The 15,709-nt window shown below is 40.7% G+C and overlaps 1 protein-coding gene across 4 annotated transcripts in view; it reads left to right on the plus strand.

The window, feature by feature from the left end:
* The window catches only part of GLI3 (GLI family zinc finger 3), a 217,423-nt gene that overhangs the window by 12,499 nt on the left and 189,215 nt on the right, over nucleotides 1-15,709 (plus strand). For all 4 annotated transcript variants that reach the window (XM_084509755.1, XM_084509758.1, XM_084509756.1 and 1 more), the window contains exon 2: nucleotides 9,011-9,173. In XM_084509755.1, the coding sequence (XP_084365881.1) occupies nucleotides 9,050-9,173 (124 nt within the window). In that variant the 5' untranslated portion in view covers nucleotides 9,011-9,049. The remainder of the gene's footprint in view (nucleotides 1-9,010; nucleotides 9,174-15,709) is intronic.

The raw sequence follows: 15,709 nt of genomic DNA on the forward strand, positions 1-15,709 counted from the left end.
GATCTTTAAAAATGCCTGCAATAACATCTAGATTGCAACAAGGGACAAACTAATTGGGAGGGAACACATTTGTCTCCTAATAGTTGCTGGGTATCAGAACTGGTAAGATCGGAATCCACTAACCAGAGATCTGGTGGAATAATTTTGTTAGCTGAAGTTGTCACTGTTCTGTCAGTTGTTTTCCTTCCTTTTTTTTTCCTTTTTTTTTTTTTCTTTTTTTTTTTTCCTTCACTGATTACCAAGACCAATACTCCCTTTTTAAAATGATGCTCAAAATGCTGCTGTGTGTTTTTGGTACCTGCTGGTTAGGTTAGGGCTGACAGACTCAACTAACCTTTCAGTGGTTCAAGAAGTGAGCTTCCCCTCAGCAGCGTTTGCTGCTTTGTACGAAATTCTGTTTTCTTTATATACAAATCTGTTAATGTCAAGCAAATCAACTGTGTGTAAAGAGTACTTCATCCAGCTGCTGAGAGAATGAAGCCTTCATTAAATAAGATGTATGAATACCTGAAACCGAATAGTCAGAAACACAGATCGAGTTAGTGTCGCTTCAGTACAATGTCTGCTGTTCTGAACTGCCTGCATTAAAATGAAATCCTAGCACTACCGATTCATAACTAGCAGGGCATGTGGTCTGGTGTGGTTTTCCTTATCTTTTCAAGTCACTATGGATTTTTTTCTTGGAAAATCAGACAGCTGGATAATGCTGTGATTACACGATTCGAAGAGGGATAGTGGGTTTTGAAGCAGTTTGTACTGCAGCAGTTCAGAGTTGTGCTGTTGTATTTTGTCAAGGTAAAAAAAAAAAAAAAAACTTGAAGGAATCACGATACAGTTTTACTGCTACTATGAGACAGGTGTAAAACCTAAAATAAACTGTAAAAGCTGAAGATAAAGTTTTATAAAGTACCTTTCACACTTGAAGTCCTTCTCGGCTGTGCGGAGCTTTCCTTGCTCCTTTTACTTGTGAAAACATCTGTCTTGGGTTAGAACGTGAAATTCTGGATCGAGGCATCCCGTAACCTGAAAGTGTGCTGAGCAGATAAATGGGATTCCAGGAGTGGGAATGGTGATCAAAACATGGCGCTTTCAAGAGCGTTCTACTCGAGTCCTTTAATCTCGTTTTAAAATGCTAATTGTAAAATACCGGATACAGTCTTTTCTTCTTCATTTGCATATCATAAGTTGAAAACAGAAGGCACATCTCTGCAATAGCTGTATATTAAATATGTTCTTCCTTGAGCTTAGTTCCTGTATAGATTGACATTGATATATAGGTCTAGTTTTGATTCTAAAGAAACTTTCATCTGTTGGGATTGATGACATAAAGCAAAAAGTGGGAAGAAAATGGTCTCGCCACTGGAATTCACGGTTAGCTTTAGCTCTCAAAATTAGAATATTTTGGCATTTTTCTGTGGCAGTTGTAGCGACTTCTTATTTGAGGAACTAAATAAATGATAATGCAAAGCAGAGCCATTACAAATGTTTGTAATTTTGCTTTACCAGGTTGTTTGTTGAAATACCAGCGAGAGGGGAAAGTAGAAAGCCTTGTATACCCTCAGCATAAATGTTTCTGGTGCTAATAACAGTATCAGTGCAGGAAGTCGTAGGGTTCGTTATCAACACAGCAAGACTTGCTGATTGTCTTCCTCTGGGCATATTCCTGCCCCTTCAAATCTTGAGCATACGAATGCTCTAAATCAGGTTTCATAAAACAAGTGTTTTACAGAAGGAAGTCACTATGCTAATATTTAAGTTTGTTTTGGATTTAGTGCTACTGAATTCCTGAAGAAAAATATGGGCAAAAAGTGAATGTAGACTTAACTCAAAGTAAGTATTCAAACTTCCCTACTGCTGCTACAAACAGTCCACAGGAGATTATTCCTCCACGTTAATTCTTTCACAGGTAATCTTATTTTGACATAATTATTAGAGCTTTTCCTGTTCTACAGCTTGAAGGACAAGGGCATGCAGGATTGCAAAACAAGCTTACTCTGAATTTTCTAACAATATTAGTTTAATTGGGCAGGAGTTACGATTTGTGAAGGGTAAGCGTATTGCTGTTTTTAACACCCTCCCTCTCCTGCCATAGTATATACTTACTGATTTGGAGACTTGAAAAGTATGTGGCACTTCCTATTTTTTAAGAAATAAAATTTGTTTTATTTTCTGTGATTAGATGGTTTGTAAGAGAGTCAAAGTTAAAATGAGAAATAGAAAGAATCCCAAGACCATCTGATTAAAGTAAATATTTAGATGCAGTGTTAACAGCATAGTTTGTTTTGTTTGGGTATGGGTCTTTCACTGTAAAGTTCAGTTACTAAATCTGAAGAGTCTTGGATAATGGCTGGATTATAAATTTTAACCTCAGAGGACGTATCAGCTCTGAAATGAAAAGCCACTAAAATGTATTGTAAGTTCTAGCTCAGTAACCCTCAGCCTTGTGCTGCTTGTCCCCAGACAGCAACTTCTGTGAGGGATGGAGAGAGGGGCTGTTAGGAGTCGGGCAGTTTGACCCAAATCCCACAGTCCTGTTATCCATTACATTCTGTTTCTTCCTGGGTAAGAAACTATGAATCACTGCTTTCCATGTGGAAAGCTGTTTTATTTAGATACAGGCTTTAATCTGTTGAAGTAATAGTAAAAACATTTAATTGGAGTTACACTTAACAGCAAGATAAATACCGTAGCAGGAGCAGAGATAATCTACTTGCAGGAGTATGTGGGTGATGTGTATGAAGTGCAGCCGAGGTGCTGCCTCAGTAGAAATTGTCACTCTCATCTTTGCTGATCCTGCTGTATGTGGGCATGTTTTAAATATTTTTTTGTAACTTTTGGCAATTCAGTTTATCTGCACCAGAAAGATGTAAGCAAACGTAATTCCTCTGGAGTCAAGCAATTATTACACTTGATCAGTAGTTCAATGTACTCCATAGAATAATTTCTCACTTAGGATCTTAATCACGAGGATGATAATAGTACTGCTTTGCCTAGCTGATTGCCTTTGTGTTTGTGATCCTGCATTATTGTTGCCACAAGCTATTTAACCTATCATGAACAGATCAGATCATCATTAACCAGGCTTTAGGTCTACTTGTTTTTCAGTCTTTATGGGGGAAAGAAATCAAAGGAAAGCAACCCACAGGAAAAGACAGCAGATAGTAATGAATTTAGAAAGATTGTATTAATACATATGGTGCCCTATAACTTGGGGTATTTTTTAATTTCAAGCAACAAATCTGCCTATCTGATCCAATCATTTTGTTTTGTCTTTTTTTCTAATTTTACTTTGCATTTCAAAACAGATTTAGAAGTATGCAGTTCGCAACTAGCGCATTTATAAATCATGCATGTAAATTATACAGAGATAAGTATTGTGAAGTATAAGGCACCTTTTTTTTTTTCCCCCAATATATTAGTGATTTGATGTATTTTTATTCTTAGTGGTTATAAGACTTTTTTTTTGCCAATAAGACTTAAGTTTTTGCTTGGGTTGTATCAGTCTTAGTCTCATTGTGACCAGCTGGCTCAACAGGGACGAATCTGCATGAAATTTGCCCAGGAGTAGTTAATGGGGTTTGCAGAGTTCTGACTGAGCTTACAAAGAACTGAGGAAAGATGAAACTAGTTAGAAAACATATAGCATCTAGATTAGTTCCTATAGCTGTTATAAAAATGGTTTGGTGTACCAGGAGGAGGTTAGTGTTGCAACTGGAATATATTTTTGAAAATACCTGAGCACTACTCATGTATTTTTCGGTGAGTGCTGTCAGGGGTAACTTTGGCAGTGCAGCTTTGCCAGCAGGTTTGATGAAGAGCAATGCTGAAATCGATGTGGGTTTTAGAAGTTGAATGTACCTGAATCAAGCCTGTATAAATCAGCGTGAAACAGCTCCCGTATAATAGCATAGAATTGTCTCACGAAAATTTTGCATTTGAATGTGTCTGAACAAGACAGTTTTTTTTTTTTTTTATATATCCTTAAATAATCCCAAGGAACAGTGTAACTGGTTTTGATAAAATTGATAAAGGGTCCTTTATGGTTGAGAGAGACTGTAATTTCCTGATTGTTCTTCGTGCCTCCCCTTGTGTTTTTCACTTTCCTACAGTTGTGCTGTTCAAGATGTGTTGTATCCCCAAAGACTGCTTCCAGTAGTGTGGATCAAAGTAGTACCTATGAACACCCTAAATACCCAGAGCCATTTCTGAAAAATTAAACATGCTATGTTTGCTTGCACGCTGATTGGGGCACTCTGGTTGCTGATAGCAATCAGTCTGAACTTCCCTACTGCTGATGTAATGATGATGAATGCTGTGACACTGCTATTTCAGACAGCTCTTCTCAGCGGATGCAAACCACTTGTTAATGAATTGAATACAACTACAGCAGCTTCAAATGAAACTGGGAAAGGCTCTTTTTTTTTTTTTTTATGCATTAAAAGATACCTTCTTGAAAACGTACCTAATAAAGGCAGAAGGTTTAAGTTTGCAAGAAACATAACCCATTCTAACAAGCAAATTGTCAGTTTTTGATTTTGGTTCCTGACAGCTCACAGTGAAGCAGGTATTCTTGTGGAAGTCAGTGAGACTATTTGCATGAATAAAGATGGGCGTGATCTGGTCCTTTAAAACTAATTAAATATAAAAACAATGATCTAAAAAGTAATTCAGAGAGGAAAAGGAATGCAGAGCTGAAGATTTCTTGTAAAACTGACGTTTATGTTCAGAAAGGGTCGTGTTTCCTGCTCTTCTGGGGACAGGGCTGCTCCACTGCTTTCAGTTAGTTGGCATTGTGAGTAAGTGAACAGAGAGATTCCCACCCCCCAAGTGTACTAATATGATTATTTTTACTACTGCGAGGCACAGTTTTATGACCAGCATACGTAAGGACCGGAAATTATATCATTTCAAATTGCTTGAAAGATTTTTTTTTGTTTGAAATACACTGCCAACATATTGCCATTTGCTGATACTCCTTTTAAAAGAGACAGTTTTCCTTGTGTTACTAAGCTTGTTCCTAAATTTTTCTGCAATTTAACATGTGTCTGTGAAAGTTTACATTTATGATTCAGAAAGAAGAGACGCACCTGCAGGCAGGTTGCTGTTTTGAGAGGGATTAGGTCGAAAATGGGGGTCTGGAATTAATTGTGCAGGGGGTTCAGGCTTTAGGGATATTACAAAAGATTCAAGCATGGTTGAATGGGAAAAAGCCATGAATGTTTGCTTTCAGGAAGGAATGTTTATCCCTCTATTTACCTATGAAAGTTCAGACTTTCACCCATATACTGTTATAGCATTTTCTTGCCATTCATATGCACATGGAGATGCTGGATAGCTGACAGAAACTAGCTTTCTGTTTTTTTTGAATGCGGAGCTTGTTCTTGCAGAAGAGATATATATTGTCTCAGGCCTGGGGGCAGGATCCGGGAAGTCACTGACCCACATGCTGCGAGAGCCATGTACACGATAAAGCAAACCCCATCGTATTCTAATGTGGGGATGACGTCAGGCTGGCCGATTTTAGGAGTGCTTTTTGATAGGGATTAGTGGCCAGTAGAAATGAATCTTCATGTTGTCCTGGACCTTTTATTTTTTTCTCTTTTTCTTTTGCAGATGACAATTCTCATATGTTGGTACAACTTGTGAGAGAAAATAAAAATCACAGCCAAAATTACAGAGAAAAATTCTAGAAGAACTGTGTGTCTGGTTTGTGTTTTCAACCTGGGCTTAAGTTTGTGTTCATGGAAAAAAAAAAAGATATTTTTTTTCGGGTACCATATTGGTTTCCAGTTGTCTGCTTCCATATCAGACGTGCTTGGCAAAACACCCCAAAACGCATGCCTTCTATTGGTAGTCCTGCAATCTCCCTGGTTTTTCTGTCTTCTGTAGCTGTGCTTATCACCACGTAGCTGATGCAGCGCTGATGGAGCTGCTGGAGTTCTTGCAGATGCCCTTGGACCACGCACGTGGGTTGGGAGCAGAGGGAGAAAGGCACAGGAGGGAACGCCCGCAGGCATCGGCTAGTGATGCAGAGTGGGACTGAGCAAGAAAGTTTACTTTTGTGATGCTCTCTCTTCAGTGCTGACATTAATAAAACAGCCTCCTATATGTAAACTAAGCAGACATGAACCAGAACAGGTACCAAGAGCAGATGTTTATATTAGCACATAGCCAATTCTGCAATTTTCTGTCCAAAATTCCACTTCAGCTGCTACTTCAGACCTGCGTGCTGCACCATTGTCCACGGTAGGTAGCGTACAGCAGGAGGGTGATAGAGAGTGTTAGGAAATACAGGATTACATCTCCTAGTCGTCTCTGCATTAAAACAAACAAAAATTTAAGGAATGGATGGATGCCTCTCTGGGCAGCCACATGTTGCTCTTGAATTACAGATGATCCAAGGGTGCATTTTAGGAGATTAAAGCGGTGTTACCTCCTTACTGTACCTTTGTCTCTGTCCTATTCTGGGCAGCACTAGGATCAGGTTGTAGTGGAGGCACTGTCCTGCCATGGTGGAGAGGGGAAGGAGGTGGAGATACGTGAGTGTTTCTTGCTCCTATCTGCCCAGACATCAGCGTTTCAGGAGGTGCTGGACTGCCATAGACACCTGTCAGCATTTTCATGGCCTTTGCCCATGTGTTTCATGCCACTCTGCTGGCCTTGTGAAGTGGGGTGAAGTATGTGGCGTCTTCCTTTTTAGCTGAGGAGCGGCTACAATTGTGTCCTTTCATGACTATTAGCCAAAGACACAGGCTTGGGGACTGAGGACAGAAGAAAATGAGGGAAAAATTCTGCAGCTTCCCCCTCTGAGCTCTCACACAGCCAAACTCATTGATGTAAATGAAAACGCTGCCTCAATAGATGACTTGGCCCTTAGAATGCCAAACAGATGAAAAATAGCCACAACTGGAAATGTATAGCTTTCAAAACTCCTTCAGAGAAAGCCTTGAAATTTGTTCTTTTTCAAGAATATGATGTAACTCAAATGGCAGTAGTCAGAGCACATTGAAGGACTAGCTTGTGCACTGGCTAGAGAATGGGCAGTGGCAGATTTTGAAGCTCATGTGGCCAAGGCTGTGCAGAGAAAACCAGCATGTTCTGGGCTGCATGAGTTGCAAAGCTTGGCAGCAGTGCTAGCTTCTCCTGGTTTCTGCCATCACAAGGCACTGAGAAGTGCAATGTGAATGAAAATTGACCGAAGCTGTGAATGCTTTTGCATAGGGTCTGCAAAGGGAAAGAGGGAGAAAGCATATGAGAAATTTGGAAAGGTCCTCTACAAAGCTTGTGTGAGATCTCACCTCAAGGTTTGAGCATTGTTGGGTACAAGTGAGGGGTGATTTGAGTATTGTTAGATCTCTCCGGCTTCGTATTTGAAGACACCTGACATCCCCTTCATGTACCGTGTTCTGTTACAAGTCATTTCTCAGGTCACGATAATATTTACTGCGCTTTAACAAGTAGGTCTTGAAAGTACTCTTGAGTGTGTTCTGTCCAGGCAGACAAAGCTCCGTTATGCTTAGGTTTTAGCCAGGGAGAAACTGGAGAGGGAAAAATGCCTTGCTGAAGGGTAGACCAGTAGGTCAGTGGCAGGGAGGCTCTGGTATCTAGTCCAGTTCTTTGGCTGTGTTGCCCAGCTGAATAATGATTCATTTAGTGATTGGGCTCCTCTTTGATCCCTACTGTATAACAATGAGGCTTTGGAGTGTTTTATTGTGCTATTAAAAAGAACTCCTACCAGGGAGGTGGGAAAGGGGAAGGTTTACTAGACAGCTGTGTTTGTGATGAATTGGCTTTGTAGCCTTTTTTTTTTTTTTGCCTTTTTTTTTTTTTTTTTTTCTTCCTGGACTGTCAGAATTGGGGAAACAGGTTGCTAATGTAATTACACTTCATTATAGTTCAGTTTGTGGCTTATTTTGAAGCCTTTGTTACTTGAATTTGTTTAAATCTTGTTCTAGAACAGCACAATTTACTTCCATCTCGGACCTGCTTAGCTAATGACTGCAGTGCTGTTCGGAGCTGGAAACGTGCTCTTTAATTTATTACTGATTTTTGTTGTTGTTGGATAGGATCTTGTCCAAAGTACCCCGGCACAAGCACTTCAGCTCTAAGCATGGTGTGTGCTAAATACCAGTTATTGGTGGAAAGCTCACGTGGACGGCTTGGTGTGCATCGAGTGAGCGGTCTCGGTGGCCTGGTGAGGCTGCACAAGAAGTTGTGCCATTTGGGATGCTTGTGGGCCCTTTTAGGTTTACGTGATGAGTATAAAACCTCTGAGAAGAAGGTGAAGTGATCTGAGGGGTATAAAATGAACGTGTTGCTGGAGATGGCCCTGAGAGGAGTCAGGGAAGGCAGAATAATCAGACAGGCCCCTCTGCAGGGCTTTCCATTTTCAGAGTTTTCATGCGAAGGAAAGTGATCTCATTAGCTGCCACTAGCAATAATATTTGCCTTTCCCTGTGGTTTTCAGGGTGTTGCTCCAATGCACTTTTGTTTGAGTTAGATTTCTGAACAAACAAAATGAGAGATGTTTACACAAGTAGGACAAGGTGTAGAGATAGACAGGATAATTCTTACTGCTTTGTGTTCAGATAGTGTGAATGTTGAAATTTAAATATTTGGCTTCTATAGTCAACATGAATGTCTGTCTGATTTCTTTTGCATTGTTCCAAAGTGCTGTGGACATAGGAGAGAAATACTGGCTTTTTTCCCCTGGGTCCATTAAAACCCCAGAGGCTTGAAAAAAAAAAAAAAAGACCTATCCATCAAGCAGTGTAGAGGTTTGTGATGCTGATTCTCTTTAAAGGCAAACATACTTGCTTTTAGTGTTAGCTTTTCCTTGAATTCCTCAGGAATTCATGCATGCAAACCTGATTTGATGAGCACCCAGAAATGTCCTCTGGCCTGCTAACACACTTGTGCTGCAGGCTCTTCTTCAGTTGAGAAGTGTGAAGGGTTTGGGGCTAAGCTTTCCAATGGTCCTTAAAGCGTACAACTCTCTTGTTTCATTCAGGTATTAGGACAAGGAGAGCTGAAGTAATGAGAAGTCACCATGGAGGCGCAGTCCCATAGCTCTACCACGACGGAGAAGAAAAAAGTGGAGAATTCCATCGTGAAATGCTCCAGTCGAACAGATGTCAGTGAGAAGGCTGTTGCCTCCAGCACAACTTCCAATGGTGAGTAACAGCAGGGATTTACTAGAAGCCAAACCTACGGTAATTTTATGTTCACTACATTCCTTGTGAATTGAGCGTTTGCACCTGGATTGGTGTTTGTTCTAAGGAAAGGCTAAAGAAAACAAACCGGGGGGGGGTGGTGGTGGTGGTAATGGAAAAGTGGTAGGACACAATAAGGCCTGTTTTGGAATCAGGCATGGTCTTTTTTCTTCCAGATGTTCTAATTTGAGATGTAAATGTGCAAAGTTATTTATTATAGGAAGTTCCTGTTTTCGGCGTTTTGGAAATTGTCTTGATTAGCCTGGCAGGGCTTGTGAGCGCTTTGTGTTTTACCATTGAAATCTCTTACACGAGTTGGATAATTAGTTAATACAAAAGAGACAGAAGTAGCCCTGTCAAAATTAATGGCGAAGGGCTTTTGTCTTCTCTTCTTCTTTCACAAATAAACTTGCTCCTCCCAAAGTGCTGCCCCCACCTCCCCAGAGTTCTTTAATGGCCAGCAAGAAACCATCAGGCTACGAGCATATCCTCCCATTAGTTCATTTCAAAGTTGTGAATGCATAACTTGTTGATTTGCAAAAATGGAGTAGTTTACTTAATTCTCCACAGAGATTACCTCACTTGACAATTTTACGTATTCTCTGCTTCTCCAGAGAGTGTGTGAGAGCAAGCCCAGCCCTTTCATTGTTCAGTTTAAGAGGGCCAAGTGTATTGGTCTCTGCTAACATTAAACTCCCTTTGCAAGCTAAGAAAAAAAAACTGCTTGAAGAACTGCAGGCAGAGTTTGGCCCTATGGATTTTGGGTAGCTGCAGATGAACTATTATTTGGTGGTTGGTTGGTTGGTTTGTTTCCAAATGAGTCCAGTAATTGCTACAAATGGAAAATGGCTTTCTGCATATTTTGGAGTCCTAGTGGATCCCTGGCAAAATGTTTTCTGTCCACCCTTTCTGCTTCTGTCATGCTCACTCTGATATCTGGTCTTGTGGTCCAGGTCAGTTTCTCACTTCAGTAACTTGAAGAAAGGTTTGTGCTTTCTCAGAGAGCCATCTGTCTCCAACTTGTGTAAAGCAGAAAATCCACGAATCCTCCAGCCATACTAGGGGAGGAATCTCTGTGGGTCAGTAAAAATTAGATGGCACATGTCCCAGCATCCTTCTATGTGAACTGGACTTCAGATTCAAAGCAAACTCAGCACCTGCTGACCTAATAGTTCAAGTTGATCCCCAGGAGAATACAGAAACTTTTGAACAGCTATGGAAAAAGTTGCATCAGTTTTCTAAGGCACATGAAATTAGATCCTCAGCTGGTGTAAGTCATCACGGATCCATTGCTGTCAATAGAATTACAGAGGTTCACATTAGCTGAAGAGCTCCCCATTGTGTTGTGTTTTGTTTTTTTTTTTTTTTTTTTTTTTTCAATAATAGGTTTTTCCACATTGGCCCAACTTCTCAGACAGATGCACACTTACACACATATACATATTCTTCCATGTGTTGGGGGGGTTGTGCTCAAACTCAATATTGGCACACGTCTCTTGACTGTTTGGGCTAGCTTTAGCAGTATCATCAAACGTTTCAATTAGAGGGCCACAAGTAAAGCCTTCAGGATGTTTTTGCCTAATTCTGACACTTGGTTTACTAAAACCGTTTGGTCAAATCATTTTCTCTCTGTTCTACCTATCAGCTTATTGGGAGTTATAAGTTAGTATCTACCTGCTGCATCTGCATGGTGTATTACTGCATGTCAGTGTCATCAAACTCCCAGGAGCTGAAAAGATTCTAGGTCTAATAAATAACTAGAAAATTTTGTCACTGTAATTTTCTCCTGTTAATGGATGGAGATGTTAATGTGGTACACATCCTGGGGCCTAAGCCTGTGTTTGTTAAGGTAGTAACCTCTTACTTTCAGTGGATAAAGGTTGGTCTTCTTGCAAGAGTCTTTTTATACTTAAGGGAAGTCACCTGGACCTCCAAGGTCTGGGTTTCTAATCTGCCTTCATGTGTAACTAAGCAAAAAAAATTCAGAGGTACAGGGTTGGGCTTCACAGGGATAAAAATTCCTTCCTGGAGATGAAGAATTTTCTCTTGGTCTAAAGGTTTCATGGAGCATGTACCAAAACAAAATCTACTACCAAAACTTTAGGAATTTAAGTTTTACTGTTGCAATGTTTTAAAGTTTTGCTTCTTGCAGATGTGATGTCATGATAATGAATTTTGGTTAGAAAGGACCAATTTGCATAAGACCTGGGCTTGCATCATCTCATTTGCATCTTTTGTTCTTAATGCTGGAATGAGTATTACTACAGAAACATCATCAGTTGATACAAGACACCACTCCTACAAAACTTGCAGCTTTTGTTGATTCAGTGCCTCCTTTTTGCAGGGGGCTCTGGTTATGTTAAATTGTTGTGATTTGCATTTGAATGCTCTCTTAAACAAGGTAAGATACCTTTAAAAATAACAGAGAAACAGAATCAACCTTGCTGTCTTTGTCAGGAGACTCTGCTGTGCTTGCAGAGCGACATCTGCCTATCATATCAATGTCACCTTGTAAACATGTCTAATATCAGTGTTTCTCTTTCTGGACAACACATTAATTAGCAAAGTTTGCAGGGTAACATGTACTTGAGTGACAGCTGTCTGAGAGACAGCTCTGCTGTTTTCTGAAATAGCCAGAACTCGGCTCATAAATAAGTTGAAAGCTATTAGTTATGTTTTTTTATGAAAAGCTTGCAATCGTGAAAAAGCATACATTAATGACAAAGAAAATACCATTATTTCAACAGTTCCCCAAAGTGGGTAACACACCCAGTAGTAGAAACTATTTTAAAATGAATGCTGGGTGTGGAAACCTTTTAAATCTTACCACGTGCAAACTGGGTACTGAAGAGCCTGCTGTAAGACCTATGTGCAAGGTAAAGAAGGTGGGGAAGGTGAAGTGGAAGGGCAGCTGGTGTTAACCCTAACTCTGCAACGAAAGGTATGAGCCTGGACTTGGGGATGCCCCTCACAAGGCAATAGCTTCCCAGTGGGCTCCAGCAACAAGCAAGCATGGCCAGAGTTTGTTAGCCACTTTTGCTGAGTTACTGTGCCTGCTTAATGCAAAAAGATTTCTGCTGCACTCACCTATCCACAAGCTCTTACTCTATCGCTAAGATGCTTGCACTGTGTTAGATAAGGGCCTGCCAGCATTTCCATTATCAACCCGTAATTTCAGGGATTTATAACTAAGCCATTAAAATGTGCTCCAGGCCCAAACATGCGGGGAAGGTCTTAGTGCTGGAGCAAATTAAAAGTTCTTTTAAAACACGTGTGATCAAAAAAATATATTAAAAAAACAATAATCATAATTTGTAAAAACAAAAAAATCTTTGGTGCACTCTGATGCCTGGTGGGACTTTGTAATTTGGAACCTCTCTTACTTTGTTTTGAATTTGTCTTTGCAGGCTTTTGATCTTTTCTACTGGGTGCTTCGTTTAGTGTATCTCAACCAAACTGCATGCGGTTTGCTAGGATGTATTTCTCTGCAAATTTCGTTTCCTCCTTCTTTGTTTGACTGCTATGTTTAGTTACTGCTAGGGGAAAAAAAGGCGAAGAAAACTGCTGAGATGCTTATTCACAGAAGGCTGCATGAGTAAAACTTTTTGCTAGGGTATAAGATAAGCTTACTCTTGTGTGTTGAGTGATTTGGTAGCCTCAGACTGATCTGCTTTGGTAAAGTAACAGATAAATACGTTTTTTTATGTCCTGACCACATCACTGGTATCATATGGGAATACCGAGGCTGGGGTCTTGGTCTGCCTTGCTGCCCTGGTGCAGTGCAGTGCAGTCAGGCCTTCTCTTTTTGTGCGCGCATCCCTGCCATGATTCATGATTGCAGTGATAGTCTTGGGGCATCAGAAACGGTAAGACCCTGTTCCCTGCAATGTCTGTGCGTGGATTTAGGTCATCATCCTGAAAACTGCTGCATGCACAGAAAGGTTTTCAAGTGGTGCATGGAGCGGCTTTCTGAAGAGAAGTGTATCTCTGAATATGTTCAAGTTAGCTTTACGCTCCCCTCGGGGAGCCTTCAGCTAATAGTGCAGGTCACGAAACCTGTGTTGCTGGACCTCTGTTGGATCATGTGGCACTTCCTGTAACGTTAGGTAATCCTAAGGTTAAAAAGCAGCCTTCAGGCGAACGCTTTCAGCATTGCAGGGATGTGCACGGGGAGCTGCCTTGTGCTGAAGTGTGTTGAGTGCCGACACGGGCAGGTTCGCTCTCGGCTGCTCGTACACGCCTGATCAGCAGCACACCAGAGTGAGAGCAGTGCAGTCAGGTCTTGAGCTCCTCTCCAGCAACTTCTCAAACAACTGCCTTGCTTTGGGCATGGGAGTAGCCCCACTGGGCCCAGTGTAGGTATTTGCATGCTTACAGTTAGGCAGCAGCTTCAATGCTGTCCCGGGCTGGCCACCTCAGTGCTCCACTCTGCTCTGCTTTGTGGGTGAACCAGATTTATTGCTACAATACATCCTAAGAGGTGTTGACCAAAAAAAAAAAAACCCTACGCAAACCCAACACAGCCCTTATCTACATGCAAATTATTTTTTTCACTGAATCTGCAGTATAGATATAACTGATTATTCATTTTATTTTCTGAAAAGTACAGGGAATTACTGTGCAGGGTGAATTAATGTTTTTTTGGGGCAAACCTGTGCTCTGCAGCATTGCTTGGAGAACGTTAGGAGATTTTAATACTGTGTTTAGCCTTGAATTATTTGCTGCTTGGCTTGCGAGTTTTGTCAGTGACTAAAATGTTTTCCACTTTTGCACATTTTGACTCGAAACTGATTTTTTTAAAGTTGCCATAGAACAATGAAGTTATTGTATAGGGACTCCTTCAGCGTCTGACAGGCAAGCACTTATTTTCAGTTTGATGTGTTTTGTCTAGTTTTTGACCCGTGAGCTCGTTCCAGTGTAATCTGATATTTCTTATTAACCTATTACTCTGCCTTAGAAAAAAAGCTAATTATAAACGTATGTAGGTTGTGGACTTGACTACCTTTATCAGAATCAGATAGTTATTGAGAACATGCTTTAAAGTGATAGAAAGCAGAAATTATTATCTTAATGATGATGTAACTTAAAACCAAGCTTGATAGATGAATAAATGAGAGGAAGTTCATTCGTCCACTTTGATTCTTTTAGAAGAAGAGCCAGCTTCATCCAGGTCTCTTTTTTTCCTTTTTCCTAATAGTTCTTTCAGGATTGAATGAGGAGAGTATGCGGCAGCCTGCAACTCCATAGGAATCACATTTCCTGTTTAAACTTTCAGTTGGTTACCAGTCCTGCTGCTTGCTTTCAAGCTCACCATAAAGTAGGTGTTAATCATAATGCCCGTTCGTGGCCCCCTAGCTGGATTGATGTGCTCAGGGTCCTGTTGAGAGGTCAGGGTTCAAAAGAGATTGTTGGGTATCAAGAAACATTGCCTGCGCTATTTTAGCGGCCTGCAAATTGAGTCCCAGAATGATTATATGAGACCTGATTCCGCACAGCGATCAGGAGATCCCCTCCTCCTCTGCTGGAATCAAAGGGAGCCGAGAGGCCCCGCTCGCTTCTCGTTTTCAGGTGAGGGAGGAAACAACAGCCTTTAGTATTAGATATTGGAAGTGACAGTCTCTGGTGTGTAAGTTTCTCTGAGATCTTTTCTTTTTTTTTTTTTCAGCAGGACAAATATTCCAAGTAGCTCCCACCTGTAATGGTGACACATGGTACCATGAAAAGTAAGGGTAGAATAGTTACATCCAGTGGTATCAAAAAGTCAAGGGAGAGACCTGAACGTAAAAGATTTTGTGCGTACTTCTGTTCTAATAATTGCAGCCAGATCCTATGAGAATAACCTCAAAGAAGGTACCTATCCTTGGGGAGGGTAAGCTCTCCTGGTGCTTGGGAGTATCACAAGCAAAAGTAGTCGGTTGTAATTAAGTGTGGGCTGTGTGTCTTGGTATATAGTAATCTGATGTGAGTAGCTGATTAAATGCGTGTTCATTCAGAGCAGTGCACCCGTGGTCCTTTATGCTTACTAATAAAATTTCAGTCATCAAGTTAGGGTTTGTCGTTGACTGTAATAACTCATTCTGCCTGATGCTATTTTCCAGCGTTGTTCCTCAGCGAGCCAGCCCTACCAGTATCCTGCTCTAAACAAAATGATCTGCAAGTGCAATACAGTATTGCTTCATTAATTCTGCAGAGATTTCCCTCCTGTTTTCCCCCCTTCTTTCCCCTCCCTATAGTGGTTAATAGCATAAGGGATATTAAATGTCAATCCCGCTGTATCCCTTTGCAAGTTCCAGAAAGAGATGATTGAGTGGCTTATCCTTGCAATCACTGTAATCAGTAAGTAATGACTTAACATCCTGCTGGATAACACGAGGTGGAATTGGCAGAAAACATTAGTTAGCAGTACAGTCTTGCCACCTGAACAGGGTGGGGGTTAAATTTAGTGAATTATATGCTGGGAACGTGTTTTTTTTTTTTTTTTTTTTTTTTTTTTCCTT

This window comes from Aythya ferina (genome assembly GCF_964211825.1).
Source record: "Aythya ferina genome assembly, chromosome: 2".
Taxonomy (NCBI): Eukaryota; Metazoa; Chordata; class Aves; order Anseriformes; family Anatidae; genus Aythya; species Aythya ferina.